The 17329-nt window shown below is 44.8% G+C and overlaps 1 protein-coding gene across 1 annotated transcript in view; it reads left to right on the plus strand.

Moving 5' to 3' along the window:
• The window catches only part of PIP5K1C (phosphatidylinositol-4-phosphate 5-kinase type 1 gamma), a 476610-nt gene that overhangs the window by 160895 nt on the left and 298386 nt on the right, over positions 1-17329 (plus strand). The window contains exons 4-5 of the mRNA XM_082248247.1: positions 1040-1170; positions 1254-1371. Of these exons, the coding sequence (XP_082104373.1) occupies positions 1040-1170; positions 1254-1371 (249 nt within the window). The remainder of the gene's footprint in view (positions 1-1039; positions 1171-1253; positions 1372-17329) is intronic.

The raw sequence follows: 17329 nt of genomic DNA on the forward strand, positions 1-17329 counted from the left end.
ACACTATGTGGAGTTTTCTCTATCTTTTTGAGTATCTGAACCAGCGAGAGTGAGATCATATACCAAGGGTTGCTTCAACAAGACTATACTCTTAAAGCCCATGCGACTCTCTTGTCATATGGAAATTAGAGTCAACTACTTCTGGCAAGTGCTCTCAAGTTTTCCCCTTTGGTGATTGGAGCACTGGTGGTGTCATTCCCCCTCTTTTCATCCTGTAACACAGAACTTCTCCCTTCATATGGATATTCATAGCTGGATTTGGACATTTTGACTTTTTGAACTCGTTTTTTAAAGTTTTCATTTTTCTGACCTCTACTGGAAGGTGGAAGTACTTTTTGGACTCTCCTGTAACCTCCTTTGCACACTTTATTGCACAATTTTTTGCACTTTGCACTTTTGTCATTTGATATACTAATTTACACTGCATTTATTATGAATTTATTATGTGTTATAACACATGTTTAATGTTTTATACCAATTTTAGCACGGCATTTTGTATATATAGTGATTCTAACAATATTGTTGTATTGTAGTGACTGCAGCTGATTTTGTAACTGTTTTTGTTAGCGCAATAGTTTTTCTCTAAAATATGTGGTTTGCAATAAGATTTAATCTAGGTTCGGCTGCATGTGTTAGTGGTGGGACAAATAAGAAGAGTCCCCTTGCAGGATTAAAATGCTCTAAAGGGTTGGTGGGCATCTAACTTGAGATAAATCCAGTGCCATTTTGGAGAAGCCTCTACCTGTCAAACCATGGTCCACAGTTGGCGTGCTTATTTAGTAGCCATTTTAGTCTGCTGTGGCCATAAACCCTCCAGTAGCAAAAGCTTTCAATGGTATGTTTAGCAGACAGAAAGGGAGCAAATAAGGAAAGTTCATTTCTTGTGTTAACATACACTTTATTTGCCATTGTTTTAAAGGAGTGTATTTGTAGAGTGCTAAAGAATGTCAATACAATATATATGATAAGATTGTGAAAAAAGTAAATTACGGCTGGCAAAAGAAAAACACATAGTTTGTTGTGGGCCTTGTTTTCACAGACAACATCTTCAACTTTAAAAGGTACCATCCAGCTGGGTATTGGATATACTGTTGGAAACTTAACTTCCAAACCAGAAAGGGATGTTCTGATGCAGGATTTTTATGTTGTGGAAAGCATCTTCTTTCCAAGGTAAGAATTAAATGATTCAATTCACAGCATATTTTGCAATACCTATTGGTAATTTAACTTTTTTTTTTTTTCATTATTTGCAGTGAAGGAAGTAATCTAACACCCGCCCATCATTATCCAGACTTCCGCTTTAAGACTTATGCTCCCGTTGCCTTTAGATATTTTCGAGAACTTTTTGGGATTCGCCCTGATGACTATCTTGTGAGTATATATAACTATTAAAGCAGTATTAAACCCGAAACCAAAATGTGATATATATAGCAGCTTAGCAATCATTGGATGTGGTGCCTGCATTTGCATTTGTTTGTTTTTTACTTCTTTTTTTCTCTCTGCTTTCACTTGATGATCTGGCCAGTAACACACTTTCTGTATTAGAGTGCCTGCACTCTGGATGGAGGAGTAGCAGACAGCAGCATTGTTAATCTGAGGTTGAATTTCTAGCATATTTAGATACACTAAACAAATGAAAGCCAAACTTCAGCTAACACTTTCTAGGCAGTTCTCTTCACATCACCTCCCCATTCTAGTGTCCTCTGCCCCCCCCCCCCCCCAAGCAGTGTTCTCTGGGCCCCATAGCAGTTTCCTTTGCCCACTGTAGTGTCCTCTGTCTCACACCCCCCCCCACTTCACAAACACCCCGCAGTGTTTGGGTAGCATTTTTTTACTGACGTACGGTATACAGCAGAGTGAAAAGCAGTAGACAAAAAACTACTGAATGGAGGGTGCGAACTAGAGCTGCCGGAGTTAATTTTGCATAAACCCTCCTTTCTCTATCGTTCATTGACGGATGCAGTCTCTGATCCATATCAGTAGGGTTATGCTGCCCCCTACAGGAGTAGGACACTAGGCAGAAAAAAGTTCTGGCTACGCCTATGGGCAGTCCCAGGGGGTATACCCTCTCTCTTCCTGCTATAGGATGTCAGTTTTAATCTGCCTAGTCAGCAGTAAGGACCTAGTTCCTTCCTGGGATCTCTGGTCCTGGCAAAGTTTTTTTTCTAGATAATTATTTTTTTTTGTAGTTTTTAGTTAGCTTTCCTCCGTATTTTTTCCTGTGAGATCTATAAGCAACTATGCCGGATCTGGGGGACAGGCTGGATGTATAGATCCAGTGGTTACCCCAGCCAGCCAAAGAGTGCGTGCAGGCCTTAGCTCCGCGCTGGGTCGGCCGTGACATAGTCCCACTGGGTGGGGACTGGCCCCGTGAGTTAAACGTCTCGCCAGGTCGCATACGGCCGAGTCTGGGCCCGAGTCGCAGCGTGCCTATTTGGCTGACAGCCCCTTCCACTTCGGTTCAGAGGGGTTCCGTCAGGAGATGGCGCCCGCCTGTTCTGGTATGGTGAGTAGATTTTCCTCCCTCTTCCCCTGGCAGAATTTGGGGTGGACGCGAGCCCCTCCCTGGAACGGTCGGACCCTCACTTTTCCGGGTTCCCCTATGTCCTGTCATGCCCCCCCCTCACTGTTGGGGGCTATTGGACCTACTACTGGAGGCTGGGATCACGCTTAAGGCCGGTTGTGGGGGGGGGGGTGCGCCGCCGGTGCCAGACGAACAATCGTGCAGGGGGGGTCTGTTACTCCAGGGCCCACCTTCCGATTGATCCCACGAGGGTCCTCAATTGCTCTGCAGGCCACCCACCATTTTCTTGTAGCCTCATGTGCTGTCTTGGTACACCTGGCACGGCCAATTTGTGGTGGCTTTCTCTAATAGGAATCAGAATGGGAATTCCTGGAGGCGTTTTTTGTGGATGGAACCCCTCCCTATACCCTGGGCTGTTCTTCAGATCCTCCTCTTTGGAATCGAGATTGCTGCTGACACGTGTTGTGCCGACGTTCTGGGCCTCCTGGTGCATCTTTGGTACAGGGTGGTGAGTCTGGGGGTCTCTCTCTCTCTCTTTGCTGGGGGTCTCCAGTGCACTTTGCCTGACCTCTGGGGGGCGCTGTAGTGCAGTGGGACGTTCAAAAAAAAAAGACATTTTTTGTGTCATTTTTTTTCAACTTTTGCTGACGGGTTCCTCTGGTGCAACATGGACCCTAAAGATCATGTGTCCCCATCTGACCCCCTCATGGAGGCCACAGTGCCTTCCAGACCCCGGCTGTCCATGGATGCAATTTCGGCGGTCCTGGAATCGTTTGTGTTCCGGATGGAGGTGACCTTTAAAGGGTGAGGTGCTGAGAAACGCCCTCCGCCTACCCCTGCCTCATCTGATGTCTCAGACGAGGGTCTCCCTGTCAGGTCCGTTACCTCGCGCACTGTCTCCTCTGACAGGGAGGATGACATCTCTACCTCCGTCACCGCACAAGAAAAGGTGCTGGTGGACGCACTGGTCGTATCTGTGCGTGAGACCCTTAAAATGGAGGACGCAGCTGCACTCACAAGCCAAACGTAACCTGCCCTGGGGTGCCTAAGCAGATTGCTAGACGCTACCCCTTTGTGGAGTCCCTAATCTAAAAAGTGGACTGTGCCACCTGCAGTGGACCTTCCGGTCTCGACTGAATAAAGCTACCATGATCCCAGTGGAGGATTCCCCATCCTTTAAGGATCTGGCAGATAGAAAGGTAGAGTCTGTGGCCGGCAATATGTACTCCCTGGCGGGGTCTGCACTAAGACCGGTGTTTACTGTTGCCCTTCTCTCGCAAACTTTGACTGAATGGGCTAAGTTGCTACGCCGTGACCTGGAGGGAAAACAACTCCCCCTGCCTTTGCGGAGCTGTTGGACCAGCTGGGGCAGGGGCTGCAATTTGTTTGCGATGCCGCGCTGGATACTGCTCCCATATGGGTTGTACGGTCGGTTTCGGCAGTGGTCACCCGGTATATACTTTGGCTGAAGTGCTGGTCTGCAGATCAGACCTCAAAGAAGGCGTTGACTGATCTACCTTTAGTATCCACATTCCCTGGACAATCAGATCCAGCTGAGCCAGGTGACCAGGGAGTCCCTGATCTGGTGGCTTCAGTCCCCGATGCTCAGGCAAGGGAAATTCTTCCTCCCTATATTTTGGACAATGTCGCCACGGATGCAAGTCTGTTCGGGTGGGGAGGGGTTCTCGGCAGGTTGTCTGCTCAAGGAGTCTGGTCCCTAGAGGATTTCAGGTTACCGATCAATGTTCTGGAGCTGAGAGCTATCCAGCTTTGCCTAGTCCACTGGACCGAGTACCTTCAGGGTTGTCCAGTGCACATTCAATCCGACAATACCACGGCCTTGGGTTATGTCAATCACCAAGGGGGCACCAAAAGTGTTGTTGCGGCCCTGGCAGTAGCAGGCATCCCCCAGACTGGCCTCACCGAGCTTGGTACGCCGACCTGGTCAGGCTGGTCGCAGATGCTCCTTGGAGACTTCCTCTCAGGGAGGATCTACTATCTCAGGGGCCAATCTTCCATCCTTATTTACGGTCGCTGGCTTTGACGGCTTGGCTGTTGAAAGCCAGGTGCTGAAGGACAGGGGATTGTCTGCTTCAGTTATTCCCACTCTGCTTAGAGCGAGGAAGGTGACTTCTAGGAAGATCTATCATCGTATGTGGAAGTCGTACATTGCGTGGTGTGAGCCTCTTGGGGCTCCCCCTTGCTCTTACTCGGTGGCTCGGATCTTGGCTTTCCCTCAACGAGGTGTTGATCAAAAGTTGGCCTTGGGTTCTATCAAGAGTCAGGTCTCGGCCTTGGCATTTTTTTTTTCCAAAGGCCATTAGCCACCCATTCCCTATTGCATATACGTAGACAAGTAGATTGGTGCCCACATGGGGATTCCATATTGTGGGTACACCTTGAACAGGCACAAACGACTATACCCCCTTAAGAGAGCTCTCTGGTGTTATGATCAATTACAGTCAGAGTTGAAACTACACCCCCTGATAGGTAATACATTAAAGATCAGTTTTTTCACCTGTTTTTGAGGCTCTCTGTTTCTAAGGGAGTCACCACTATACCCCATTCTGGGGAATCCTAGATTTCTGCTGGGTATTGATATAAAACCCTTCAGTTCTCTACGGAAGGCAGGTATTTTTAAGGCCTCACGTTTTCTGAGAGAGAATAAGTGGCCTTCAATAGAGACTCTGATGAGCGGCAGAGAGGTAGAGAGGTATTCAAACTGCCCTTTTGGAATGCGTGCCAACTACACCATTTTCTACTTACAATCCCCAACCCCCAAAATTATGGTCGCCAGCTAACACCTTTTGAAAAAATTTGTTCAGAAGAAGGGAATTGTCCCCATGTGTTATCTTGGGTCTATAACTTATTAAATACACCTACTGAACAATATCAACTGCCTTGCTTCGAGAAGTGGAAGAAGGAATTAAATTCTTCTTTCACTCCCGAACAAAGGTAACAAATGATAAACTTCACTTTCAAAACCTCGCTATGTAACAAACAACAAGAAACAAATTATAAGATCTTAATGAGGTGGTATTATACCCCTTATAAACTACATAACATTCCCTCAGGAATTTCTGATCGTTGTTGGAGATGCCAAGAGGAAATAGGTGGTGCATATATTTTGGTCATGTCCTAAATCATCATATTTTTGGAGGGAGGTTAGAAAGGTTATGCAGAAATTTACGGAGAAAGAGATCCCTGAGGATCCAGCTTTCTTTTTGTTACAACAGACTAAAACTGCGGCCAGAAAATACAAGAAGTCTATTATTTATCATCTCTTGAGTGCGGCTAGATCATGCATCCCCCTCAGCTGGAAAAAACATGCCCCTCCAACAATCTCAGATTGGTTAAGGAAAGTTGAGGAAATAAATAGAATGGAGGAGTTAATCCTGTCAGCCCAATATAAAAAAGAGAGCTATAATAAGATGTGGGACACATGGAATATGTTTATCCTCTCGAGAGAAGGTTTGGATCTCCTAGGCCAATGAGAGAGTATTATGGACCCTTGGGGTTAGTTGGATGGTATCCTTTGGGGTCCTGCCATTGGTCAAAAGGGGTGGGGTGGTGGGGTATGTACTCCCCCCCCTTTCCCGTTTTTTTTCTCTCTTTTCCCCTTCTTTTATTTTTCTTTTCTATTTCTCTTTCTTCTTTCTGGTTTCTTTTAGGTTTTGTATTGGGATAAGTGGAGGAGAGGGTAATTGTAGGTGAACACAATTAGGTGCCAGGAGTAAGTAGGAAATATCTGATGTCTGAAGGCTTTCCTATGTTGGTTCTGCTCTAGTCATGGTTCTTTTTTTTTTTTTTCAAATTTTATCTTTATTTATTTAAATTCAGTTACATATACTTATTATTCATTACATTTTAACTTTCAATATTGTGATTTACAAAACATATATATCCAAAAAAAAGAAACAAAAGCCTCTCTTAGGTATCCTATAACCGAACCCAAATAACCCATTTCATTCCTTTTCCTTCTCTCCCATTTTCTCCCATTTTCCCCTTTCCCCCCAAAAAAAGGGGGGGGTATTCAGCCTCTCATGGAAACCATGAAGGTCTCAGTACTCCATTGATCATCTTTATCTATTTTCTGAGGACTAGTTCTTACTCTGTAATTAGAGATTGACCTTCCTCTGAATTAACATAATCTTTCCACTCTTTCCATTTCTTCTCTTATTTGTCCAATTGTTGGCGGGCAGATAATACCAAATTGTCTAGATTGTTTATTTCCTCAACCTTCCTTATCCACATATTTATATTAGGTGGATCTGTATCTCTCCACTTAAGAGGGATACATATCCTGGCTGCGTTTACAAGATGTGGCATAATAGATTGTTTATATTTTTGTATTGGTGTACTAGGAGCATGGAGCAGAAAGAGAGCTGGTTCTTTAACCACTTCCCACCCGCCCTATTACAAATTGACAGCGGGAATGTGGTTGTGTTATCCTGACCGGACGTCATATGACGGCGGCAGGATAACACAGCTCTGGGCGCCCCCCGGGGGCACGCAGAGCGGCGATCGGTGATGCGAGGTGTCAGCCTGACACCCTGCATCTCCGATCTCGGTAAAGAGCCTCTGACGGAGGCTCTTTACCATGTGATCAGCCGTGTCCAATCACGGCTGGTCACATAGTAAATAGGAACAGCCGTTGATCGGCTTTCCTTAGTTCGTGCCTGACAGGGACGAGCAAAGGAGCGCCGATCGGCGGCTCCCCTGACAGGGGGGGGGGTCGGCACTGGTAATCAGATCATTGATTACCAGTGCAGACCCTCGGGGGGGGGGGATGCCACTAGATCCACCAGGGATGCCCACTATGACCCCAGGGATGCCCACTATGACCCCAGGGATGCCCACTATGGCCACCAGGGATGGCAATCAGGGCTCAGGGAGCCCCCCATTGCCCTCCCCATCAGTGATGCCCACCAGTGTCCTCCCTATCAGTGCTGCCCACAAGTGCCCATCATTGCTATCCTTTAGTGTCGCCCACCAGTGCCCATTATTGCCCACCAGTGCCGCCTATCAGTGCCCATCAGTGCCGCCCGTCAGTGCCACCCATCAGTGCCCATCAGTGCCCACCAGTGCCGCCTATCAGTGCCCATTAGTGCCCGTCAGTGCCACCTATCAGTGCCCATCAGTGCCACCTATCAGTGTCCATCAATGCTGCCTATCAGTGCCCAGCAGTGCCGCCTATCAGTGCCCACCAATGCTGCATATCTGTGCTACCTATCAGTGCCGCATATCAGTGCCTATCAGTGCAGCATATCAGTGCCGCCTATCAGTGCCGCCTATCAGTGCCACCCCATCAGTGCCACCCCATCAGTGCCTCCTCATCAGTGCCTGTCAGTGCAGTCTCATCAGTGCTCATCAGTGCAGGAAAAAACGTATTTATTTACAAAATTGTATAACATAAACAAAAAAACTTTTTTTTTTCAAACTTTTCGGTCTTTTTTTATTTGTTTAGCAAAAAGTAAAAATCGCACAGGTGATCAAATACCACCAAAAGAAAGCTCTATTTGTGGGGGGAAAATGACATAAATTTGGTGTAGGTACAGTGTTGCATGACCGCGCAATTGTCATTCAAATTGCAACAGCGCTAAAAGGGGAAAATTGGCCTGGGCAGGAAGGGAGGGAAGTGCCCTGTATTAAAGTGGTTAAGGATATGACATTTCATAATTTTCTGCATTGTCCTCAAAATCTGTTCCCAGAATATTTCTAGTCTAGGACATGACCAGAATATGTGGTACATTGTCCCTCTCTCTGTCCCACATCTCCAGCACCGGTCAGTATTTGATGTAGAGATTCTATTCATTTTTGCCGGGGTATAATACCATCTGGTTAATAATTTATAATTCAGTTCTTGAATTCTAGCACACATTGAAGTTGAGAATACTGATTTAATTATTTGATTCTCCCGATCTAGTGAGAAGGTAATACCCATTTCTCTTTCCCATTCCCTCAAAAAGGGTAATTTACGTCGTTCTACTGATGTCATTAGCAAGGAGTACAATTTAGATATTGTATGTTCCAAGATTCCATTTTGAGTACAAATTTTTTCGTAAGGTGTTAAATCTTTATCTCCTTGGGTAGGGAGTTGTAAAGATCCCAAAAAGTGGCGTAGTTGAAAAGCCCTCCATAAATCTAGACAGAAAAGGCCTGAGGTATCCGTTAATTCATCTATTGTTACCCATCCTGTCTCTGAAAGGAAGTCGGATACCTGAAAAATTCCTTTCTCCACTAAGGTCTTGAACCTCCCGTCTTGGTGTCCCGTATCAAAATGGGGGTTCCCCAAAACTGGATACAGCAGGGAATTCTTCCGTATCAGTCTGTCCTGTTCAAATATTTTCGCACATATTTTGACCGTATTTCCTATAATAGGATGTTTCTTAATAGATGCTGGTATTATTTTATAGCACCATGGAGCTCTTTTAAGCGGGATCTCACATTGTGCCTGCTCTAAATTTGGCCATAACTTATATTCTCCATGACGGCACCAGTCAATCAATCTTCCCAGTTGTATAGCTTGATAATATTTCTTCATATTTGGGACAGCCAACTCACCATCTGTTTTAGATTTAAATAGAGTACTGCTTGGATCTTGATGAAGGGGACATACCCCGAAAGCTTGTCCTGAAAAATTGTATGTTAGTGCAAATAAAAAAAGTATCACGGACAGTACTCAATGGTCTCTAGATTTAAATAGGTATTTTTTCCCTTGTCTCGGGCGTTTTGATTTCCATATAAAATTCATTATCAGGGTTTCAATCTGCATAAAATACCGAGGTGGGATATAGATGGGAAGTGCTTCAAAAATATACAAAAATTTTGGCCAAACACTAATTTTGACTATATTGCACCTTCCAATCCATGAATGCATTCCTCCTTTCCACTTCTGAAACAATAAGCCTATTGATTTAATTAGAGGAATGAAGTTCTGTGTAAATAATTGAGATATTTTAGGTGTAATCAGTGTTCCCAAGTATTTTAAAGCCGTCTTTGTCCAGTTCAATTTAAAAATTGAACTTAATTGTTGTTGGAGTAGCCATGGCATCTCTACTCCCATTGTTTCGGATTTAATAAAATGTATCTTCATATTGGATTGGGTCCCATATATCTCTAGTTCATGTAACAAATTGGGGAGTGATATGACTGGGTTCGAGATCGAGAATAACACGTCGTCTGCATACGCTGATACCTTATATTGTTCCTTCCCCACTTTGTATTATCATTAGAACCCTTCCTGTTCAGAATTCGAATGAACCCAGACATCTCAGGTATCAATCAGAAGAGGGGACAGGGGACATCCCTGTCTCGTTACATTTGTAATTAAAAATTCTGTTGATAAAATTCCATTTACCCTTACTTTTGCCGTGGGAGTTGAATAGCTCTGTGCTATCCATTTTAACATTTTCTCTCCTATCCCTATATGGCGAAGGACCACGAACATATACTCCCGTCTAACCCTATCAAACGCTTTTTCTGCGTCGGTATTAAGCAGGACACTTGGTATCTTATTTTGATGTATTATGTGTAATAGGCTCAACAACTTGGTCGTATTGTCCCTTGCCTCTTGGGTTGGGACAAATCCAACCTGATCCAAGTGGATCAACTTCGTCAAGTATTTCTGAAGTCTTGTTGCTAAGATCTTTGTGAAGATCTTAAAGTCGATATTCAACAAGGAGATTGGTCTATAGCTTTTACACGAGGTGGGGTCTTTCCCCTAATCATGGTTCTTGAATGTAATATTGTTGCTTAACACGAGGAAGTTGTCCTTACCTTCATCTGACTGTATTATGTGTTAATTTGATTGTATAATTCCCATGTTGAAACTATTAATAAAAAGTATATTTGAAAAAAAAAAAAAGAAATTCTTCCTCCCTATATATTGGACAATGTCAGCACGGATGCAAGTCTGTCTGGGTGGAGAGGGGTTCTCGGCAGGTTGTCTGCTCAAGGAGTCTGGTCCCTAGAGGATTTCAGGTTACCGATCAATGTTCTGGAGCTGAGAGCTATCCGGCTTTGCCTAGTCCACTGGAGCGAGTACCTTCAGGGTTGTCCAGTGCGCATTCAATCGGACAATACCAGGGCCCTGGCTTATGTCAATCACCAAGGGGGCACCAAAAGTGTCCTTGCGGCCCTGGAAGTGGCAGGCATCCTTCGGTGGGCGGAACACTTTGTTTCAGCTCGCTCCACTGTTCACATTCCAGGAGTGGAATATTGGCAGGTGGATTACCTCAGTCGACAGGCCTTGGATGCAGGGGAATGGTCCCTCCATCCGGAGGTGTTCCACCAGTTGTGCCTTCGTTGGGGCACTCCAGATGTAGATCTGTTGGCGTCATGGATCAACAGAAAAGTGCAGAGGTTTGTGGCCTGCTCCTGGGACCCTCTGGCAGATGCCACAGATGCGCTTGTGGCCCGTAGGGTCATTATCAGCTGATGTATGCCTTTCCTTCTCCCAAGTTGCTGCCAAGACTTCTTTGCAGATCGAGGCGGAAGGGATTCCAGTCATTCTTGTGGCCTTACCGAGCTTGGTACGCCGACCTGGTCAGGCTGGTCACTGGCTTTGACGGCTTGGCTGTTGAAAGCCAGGTGCTGAAGGACAGGGGATTGTCTGCTTCAGTGATTTCCACTCTGCTTAGAGCGAAGAAGGTGACTTCTAGGAAGATTATCATCGTATGTGGAAGTCGTACATTGCGTGGTGTGAGCCTCTTGGGGCTCCCTCTCGCTCTTACTCTGTGGCTCGGATCTTGGCTTTCCTTCAACGAGGTGTTGATCAAAAGTTGGCCTTGAGTTTTATCAAGGGTCAGGTCTCGCTCTTGGCAATTTTTTTTCCCAAAGGCCATTGGCCACCCAGTCCTTGGTGCGTAACTTCCTCCAGGGGGTGCGACACTTTGTACTTCCGGTGCGTTCTCCTTTGCCACCTTGGGACCTTAGTTTGATGCTGTCGGTTCTTCAGAAACCTCCTTTTGAAAGTATTCTGGAGATGTCTCTGCTTAACTTATCCCAGAAGGTGGCCTACTTGGTGGCTATTACTTCTTCGCGCAGGGTGTCGGAACTGGCAGCGTTGTCCTGACGCTCTCCCTATCTGGTGGTTCACGATAGGAAGTGGTACTTCGTCCGGATCCGTCTTTCGTTCTGAAGGGGGTTTCCAGTTTTCACTTGAATGAGGACATTGTGTTACCCTCTTTGTGTCCTAAGCCAAAACATCCGAGGGAATTTGCATTGTATACTCTGTATGTGGTTAGGGCAATCAGGGTGTACTTGGAGACTACTGAGTCTTTTCGGAAGTCTGATTAGCTCTTTGTACTCATGGATGGTCCAAAGAAAGGGCCGCCTACGTCTGCTGTGACTATTTCCAGATGGATCAGACCAACAGTGGTGCAGGCTTATTCTATTATGGGTCAGGTTCTTCCTTTCCTGTTAAGGGGCATTCTACTTGGGCGCTTAGTGCTTCCTAGGCTTTTCGCCATCAGGCATCTGTGCTTCAGGTTTGCAAGGCGGCTACCTGGTCGTCTGTTCATACCTTCACAAAATTTGATAAGGTGGGTGTGCTGGCATCTGCAGATGCCTCTTTTGTCCGCAAAGTTTTGCAGGCTGCTCTTTAAGGAGGCTTCTTAGCCTTTTTTAAGGGTGTTTAATGTTTTTTTCCAGGTGTGCCTCATCTTGTTGTTCTGATGAGTCCTATGTTGCCTATTTGGCCATGTTTGGTCTTGGGGACTTATTTTTCTGTTGTTCCCACCCCTCATTTTATGGCACTGCTTTGGGATGTCCCTACTGATAAGGATCAGAGACTGCGCCTGTCAATGAACGATAGAGTAAATTGGATTTTAGTCTTACCGTAAAATCCTTTTTTCTGAAGTTCATTGACGGACGTAGTACCCACCCTTCTATTTTTGAGTTGGGTTGGTATTATTTTTCTCTGACACTGCTTTGATACAAAACTGACATCCTAAAGCAGGAAGAGAGAGGGTATACCCCCTGGAACTGTCCATAGGTGTAGCCAGAACTTTTTTTCTGCCTGGTGTCCTACTCCTGTAGGAGGCAGCATAACCCTACTGATATGGATCAGAGACTGCGTCCATCAATAAACTTCAGAGAAAAGGATTTTACGGTAAGACAAAAATCCAATTATACTCCTAAAATTTTTTTTTACATCTGTCTCACTGACATGGGTTGAGTTTTATCCTCCTTTTCTGTTCCTATTTCGGCTGTTAAATTGTGTGCCTTGTCGGTACACTAATACGTGCAAAATAAAGAAAAAATCAACTAGCCTGCTGTTTGATATGGCTGAATTTAATTGCTGATGGCTCCTGTTTCTTTTTAAATTAAACTGACTCTGCAATTCGTGGTCACTTACAAGTCCATCTAGTTCAACCAATAAAAACAGATAACAGAAATTAAAAAAAAGAAATTGTAAATAAACAGAAAACCACTATATACAGAATTCCATACCCACAGCTGACCCAGAGGGATGCAAAAACCCCTATGGAACAATTTGCTCCAGCAGGGGAAAATGTATTCTTTCCTGATCCCGCAGAAGTAATAAGACATTCCCTGGATCAACAATCATTGGTGTTAGTACCTATATACATTCATTATTATCCAGGTTTTTTAGGAAGGCATCCAGCTTTTTTTTTTTAAAAACAATTTACTGAGCTGCTTTGAACCACACTTTCAAGGCACATAAGTAATTCAGGCACAAAAAAAATAAAACTGAAAAGAAATAAGGGAGAATAGACTGAAAACGCTTGGAAAAGCTGGTGTTTTTTTTCTGACAGCTCCCTGTGGCCAGCAGGGGCTGACAGTGTGGGTCGGTGATGCAATGCGTATCCTTCAGACTGTGCAGCAGTCCTGTGGTGGAATTGGAAGGCAGTGGGGCCAGGAAAAAGTGGTTTTGTGCCATCCTTGTAGAGTAAAGCCCCGTACACACGTACCGATTGTCGGCTGTAAATATTCGGCCAACGACCGATCGGCCGATTGTAGGCTTGTTAGTATGATGCTTCCGACAGCGCATTTTCGGCTGAACAGAATCTGTCGTGCAGACTTTAAAATATTTGTTAGCCGTCACCAGAACGGCCGATTGTTCGCCAGTCAGTACAGATTTCGGCCGACAGACAGCAGATTAGCAAGACTGGGCATGCTCAGAAAAGAAAAAAGACAAGGAACGTTAACCATCACATGACATCACTTCTGCAGTCGGCTGTTGTTGGCCGACAAAATTTGTGTGCAGTCTTTTGCAGTTTTCAACAGACACGACAGCCCTGGACAAAAGACGGCCGATCGTTCGGCCGACGATCAGTATGTGTGTACGGGGCTTTAGAGCCTTCTGGGTAGAAGAGGTAATGCTGGGATTGCTGGGCAATGCATTTTAGTGGGAAACCTCCTTTCACAAGCCTCATAGGTGTCTAAGGAAGCTCAGGTTTTGGACGGGCAGCAGTGGAAGCAGAGGAAGAGAGAGTTGTAAATAACTGGAAACATTAAAAACTTTGAAAAGTATTGCAAAATTATTTAAAAAAATTTGTACATATAAAGAGGGAAAACATTCTGCTATTATTAGAAAAAATAGAAGAAATTAAGAATAAAAGTGAGGGGTGTACAAAAGTGAGTACACCCCTCACATTTTATAAATATTTTATTGTATCTTTTCATGTAACACCACTGAAGAAATAACACTTTGCTACAATGTAAAGTAGCGAGTGTACAGCTTGTATAACGGTGTAAATTTGCTGCCCCCTGAAAAAAACTCACAGCCATTATTGTCTAAACAGCTGGCAACGAAAGTAAGTATACCCTTAAGTTAAAATGTCCAAATTGGGCCCAAAGTGTCAATATTTTGTGTGGCCACCATTATTTTCCAGCACTGCCTTAACCATCTTGGGCATGGAGTTCACCAGAGCTTCACAAATTGCCACTGGAGTCCTCTTCCACTCCTCCATGATGACATCACGGAGCTGGTGGATGTTAGAGACCTTGCGCTCCTCCACCTTCTGTTTGAGGATGCCCCACACATTCCCAATAGGGCTTAGGTCTAGAGACATGCATGGCCAGTCCATCACCTTTACCCTCATCTTCTTTAGCAAGGCAGTGGTCAACTTGTTGGAATGCTGCCCTGCGGCTCAGTCTCTGAAGAGAGGGGATCATGCTCTGCTTCAGTATGTCACAGTACATGTTGGCATTCATGGTTCCCTCAATGAACTGTAGCTCCCCAGTGCCAGCAGCACTCATGCAGCCCTAGACCATGACACCCCCACCACAATGCTTGATTGTAGGTAGGACACACTTGTCTTTTCTCTCCTCACCTAGTTGCCACCACACACGCTTGACACCATCTGAATCAAATACGTTTATCTTGGTCTCATCAGAGCACAAGACATGGTTCCAGTAATCCATGTCTTTAGTCTGCTTGTTTTCAGCAAACTGTTTGCGGGCTTTCTTGTGCATCATATTTAGAAGAGGCTTCTTTCTGGGATGACAGACATGCAGATCAATTTGATGCAGTATGCAGCGTTTGGTCTGAGCACTGACAGGCTGACCCCCCACCCCTTCAATGCTGGCAGCACTCATACATCTATTTCCCAAAGACAACCTCTGGATATGACGCTGAGCACTTGCACTCAACTTCTTTGGTCGCCGGTTCTGAGTGGAACCTGTCCTGTTAAACCACTGTATGGTCTTGGCCACCATGCTGCAGCTCAGTTTCAGGGTCTTGGCAATATTTTTATAGCCTAGGATATCTTTATGTAGAGCAACAATTCTTTTTTTCAGATCCTCTGAGAGTTCTTTGCCATGAGGTGCCACGTTGAACTTCCAGTGACCAGTATGAGAGAGTGAGAGTGATAACACTTAATTTAACACACCTGCTCCCCATTCACACCTGGGACCTTGTAACTCTAACGAGTCACATGGCAGTGGGGAGGGAAAATGGCTAATTGGGCCCAATTTGGACTTTTTCACTTAGGGGTGTACTCACTTTTGTTGCCAGCGGTTTAGAGATTAATGGCTGTGTGTTGTGTTATTTAGAGGGGACAGCAAATTTACACTGTTATACAAGCTGTACACTCACTACTTTACATTGTAGCAAAGTGTCATTTCTTCAGTGTTGTCACATGAAAAGATATAATAAAATATTTACAAAAATGTGAGGGGTGTACTCACTTTTGTGAGATACTGTATCTAAAATCAAATGAAATGTGGGAATAAAAGACACCACTAGCAGGAGTAGTGTGGCAATTAAAATTATTGGATTAAAAGGAAAGAAAATAGCAAACTGTGTCCAAAGCTATTAGTATGCAAATGAAAATAGTTACTGGTGCCAAGAGTTAATAAACTGGGACTTTCTGATTGGATAACTGAGCTTAATAAATATATTTCTTATGAAAAACATACCTATTAACTTAGAAACTGTACACAAACATTTCAAGCAATATGGTCCCAGTGGATCGAATGTATGTATCCTAATCCTTGATAAGGAACTATGATGGTTGTGCTCCTTCTCCTTTTTTGTGTTATGTTTGTGTTGGTGATCTGTGAGGCAGGTGGTTATTTTGTTGTCTCTGTGTCTAAAATGTCAGAAAAAATGTATAAATAAAATCTGAATTAAAAAAAAAATAGCTGGGAAAACGCACATACTCTTAGCGCTAGGGGCAGAAATGGGTGAGAAAAGGTGTAGGGGAAATAAATATTATAATAGAATGGTAGTGCATAGATTTACAATATGATAATGTCCAGTTCTTCATTCAGTCCTTTTGGACTTAATGTATTTATTAGCGTAAAAATGCAGTAAGTCTCTTGATTGCAGAGTTTTTTTTTTTTAAACCTTTTTGATAGAAGGTTATCCACAGCAACATTTACAAGGGGCAAATAACAAGCCTTCTGTAGATGTATTATGTCATGTAGCAAAGTGTTGTGGTACTCTTTGGCCCTGTTCAGTTTCCGTATGTGGAGATTAAATCTCTTTTCTTTCAGGCATAAAGAGTAGGGGTCCACCAATATAGTTTTTTCAGGGGCAATATCGATATCGATTTTCGGCCGCCTTTCAGGCTGATAGCCGATAACAGGTGCCGATATTCTGTACATCACCGTCACCTGCCACCAGATGCAGCATGGTACTTGCCACTGTCACCTGCCACCCAGATACAGCGTTTCATTTCCCACCGTCACCTGCCACTCAGATTCAGTGTGTCACTTGCCACCGTCACCTGCCACCCAGATGCAGCGTGTCACTTTCCAGTATCACCTGCCACTCAGGTGCAGTATGTTACTTGTCATTGTCACCTGCCACCCAGATGCAGCATGTCGCTTGCCACCCATAAGCAGCTTGTCACCATCACCTGCCACCCATAAGGAGCTTGTCACTGTCACCTGCCACCCAGATGCAGCATGTTACTTGCCACTGTCACCTGCCACCCATATGCAGCTTGTCACCACTTACACCACTTCTGGCAGCCTCTCCCTTGTGGCGTCCGAGCAGGTAAACTCCTACATGCGGGCAGTGAGACATAACTATCTCCTTGCTCGCCTGTGGCTGCAGCTCTGTCAAGAGCAGCCTTTGTGGCTCTGCTGTAGGGGCAAAAGAGGGGTAATGCGAGGCGGGCAGTGAGAGATGATGTCATCTTTCTGTTGCCCGCCGCACCGCTGACAGCAGTTGGTAGAGACTGCAGCGAGCGCCGCGCGTAGACAGGGGGGAGGAGGCCTGACCAATATCGGTAAGTTTCTGACCGATACTGATTATTTGAAAAATGTGAATATTGGCTCCCAATAATCGTCGCTCTGATAATTGGTCAACCCCTAATGAAGGGTGTC

Source organism: Pelophylax lessonae (assembly GCF_965119305.1).
Source record: "Pelophylax lessonae genome assembly, chromosome: 1".
NCBI classification, from domain to species: Eukaryota; Metazoa; Chordata; class Amphibia; order Anura; family Ranidae; genus Pelophylax; species Pelophylax lessonae.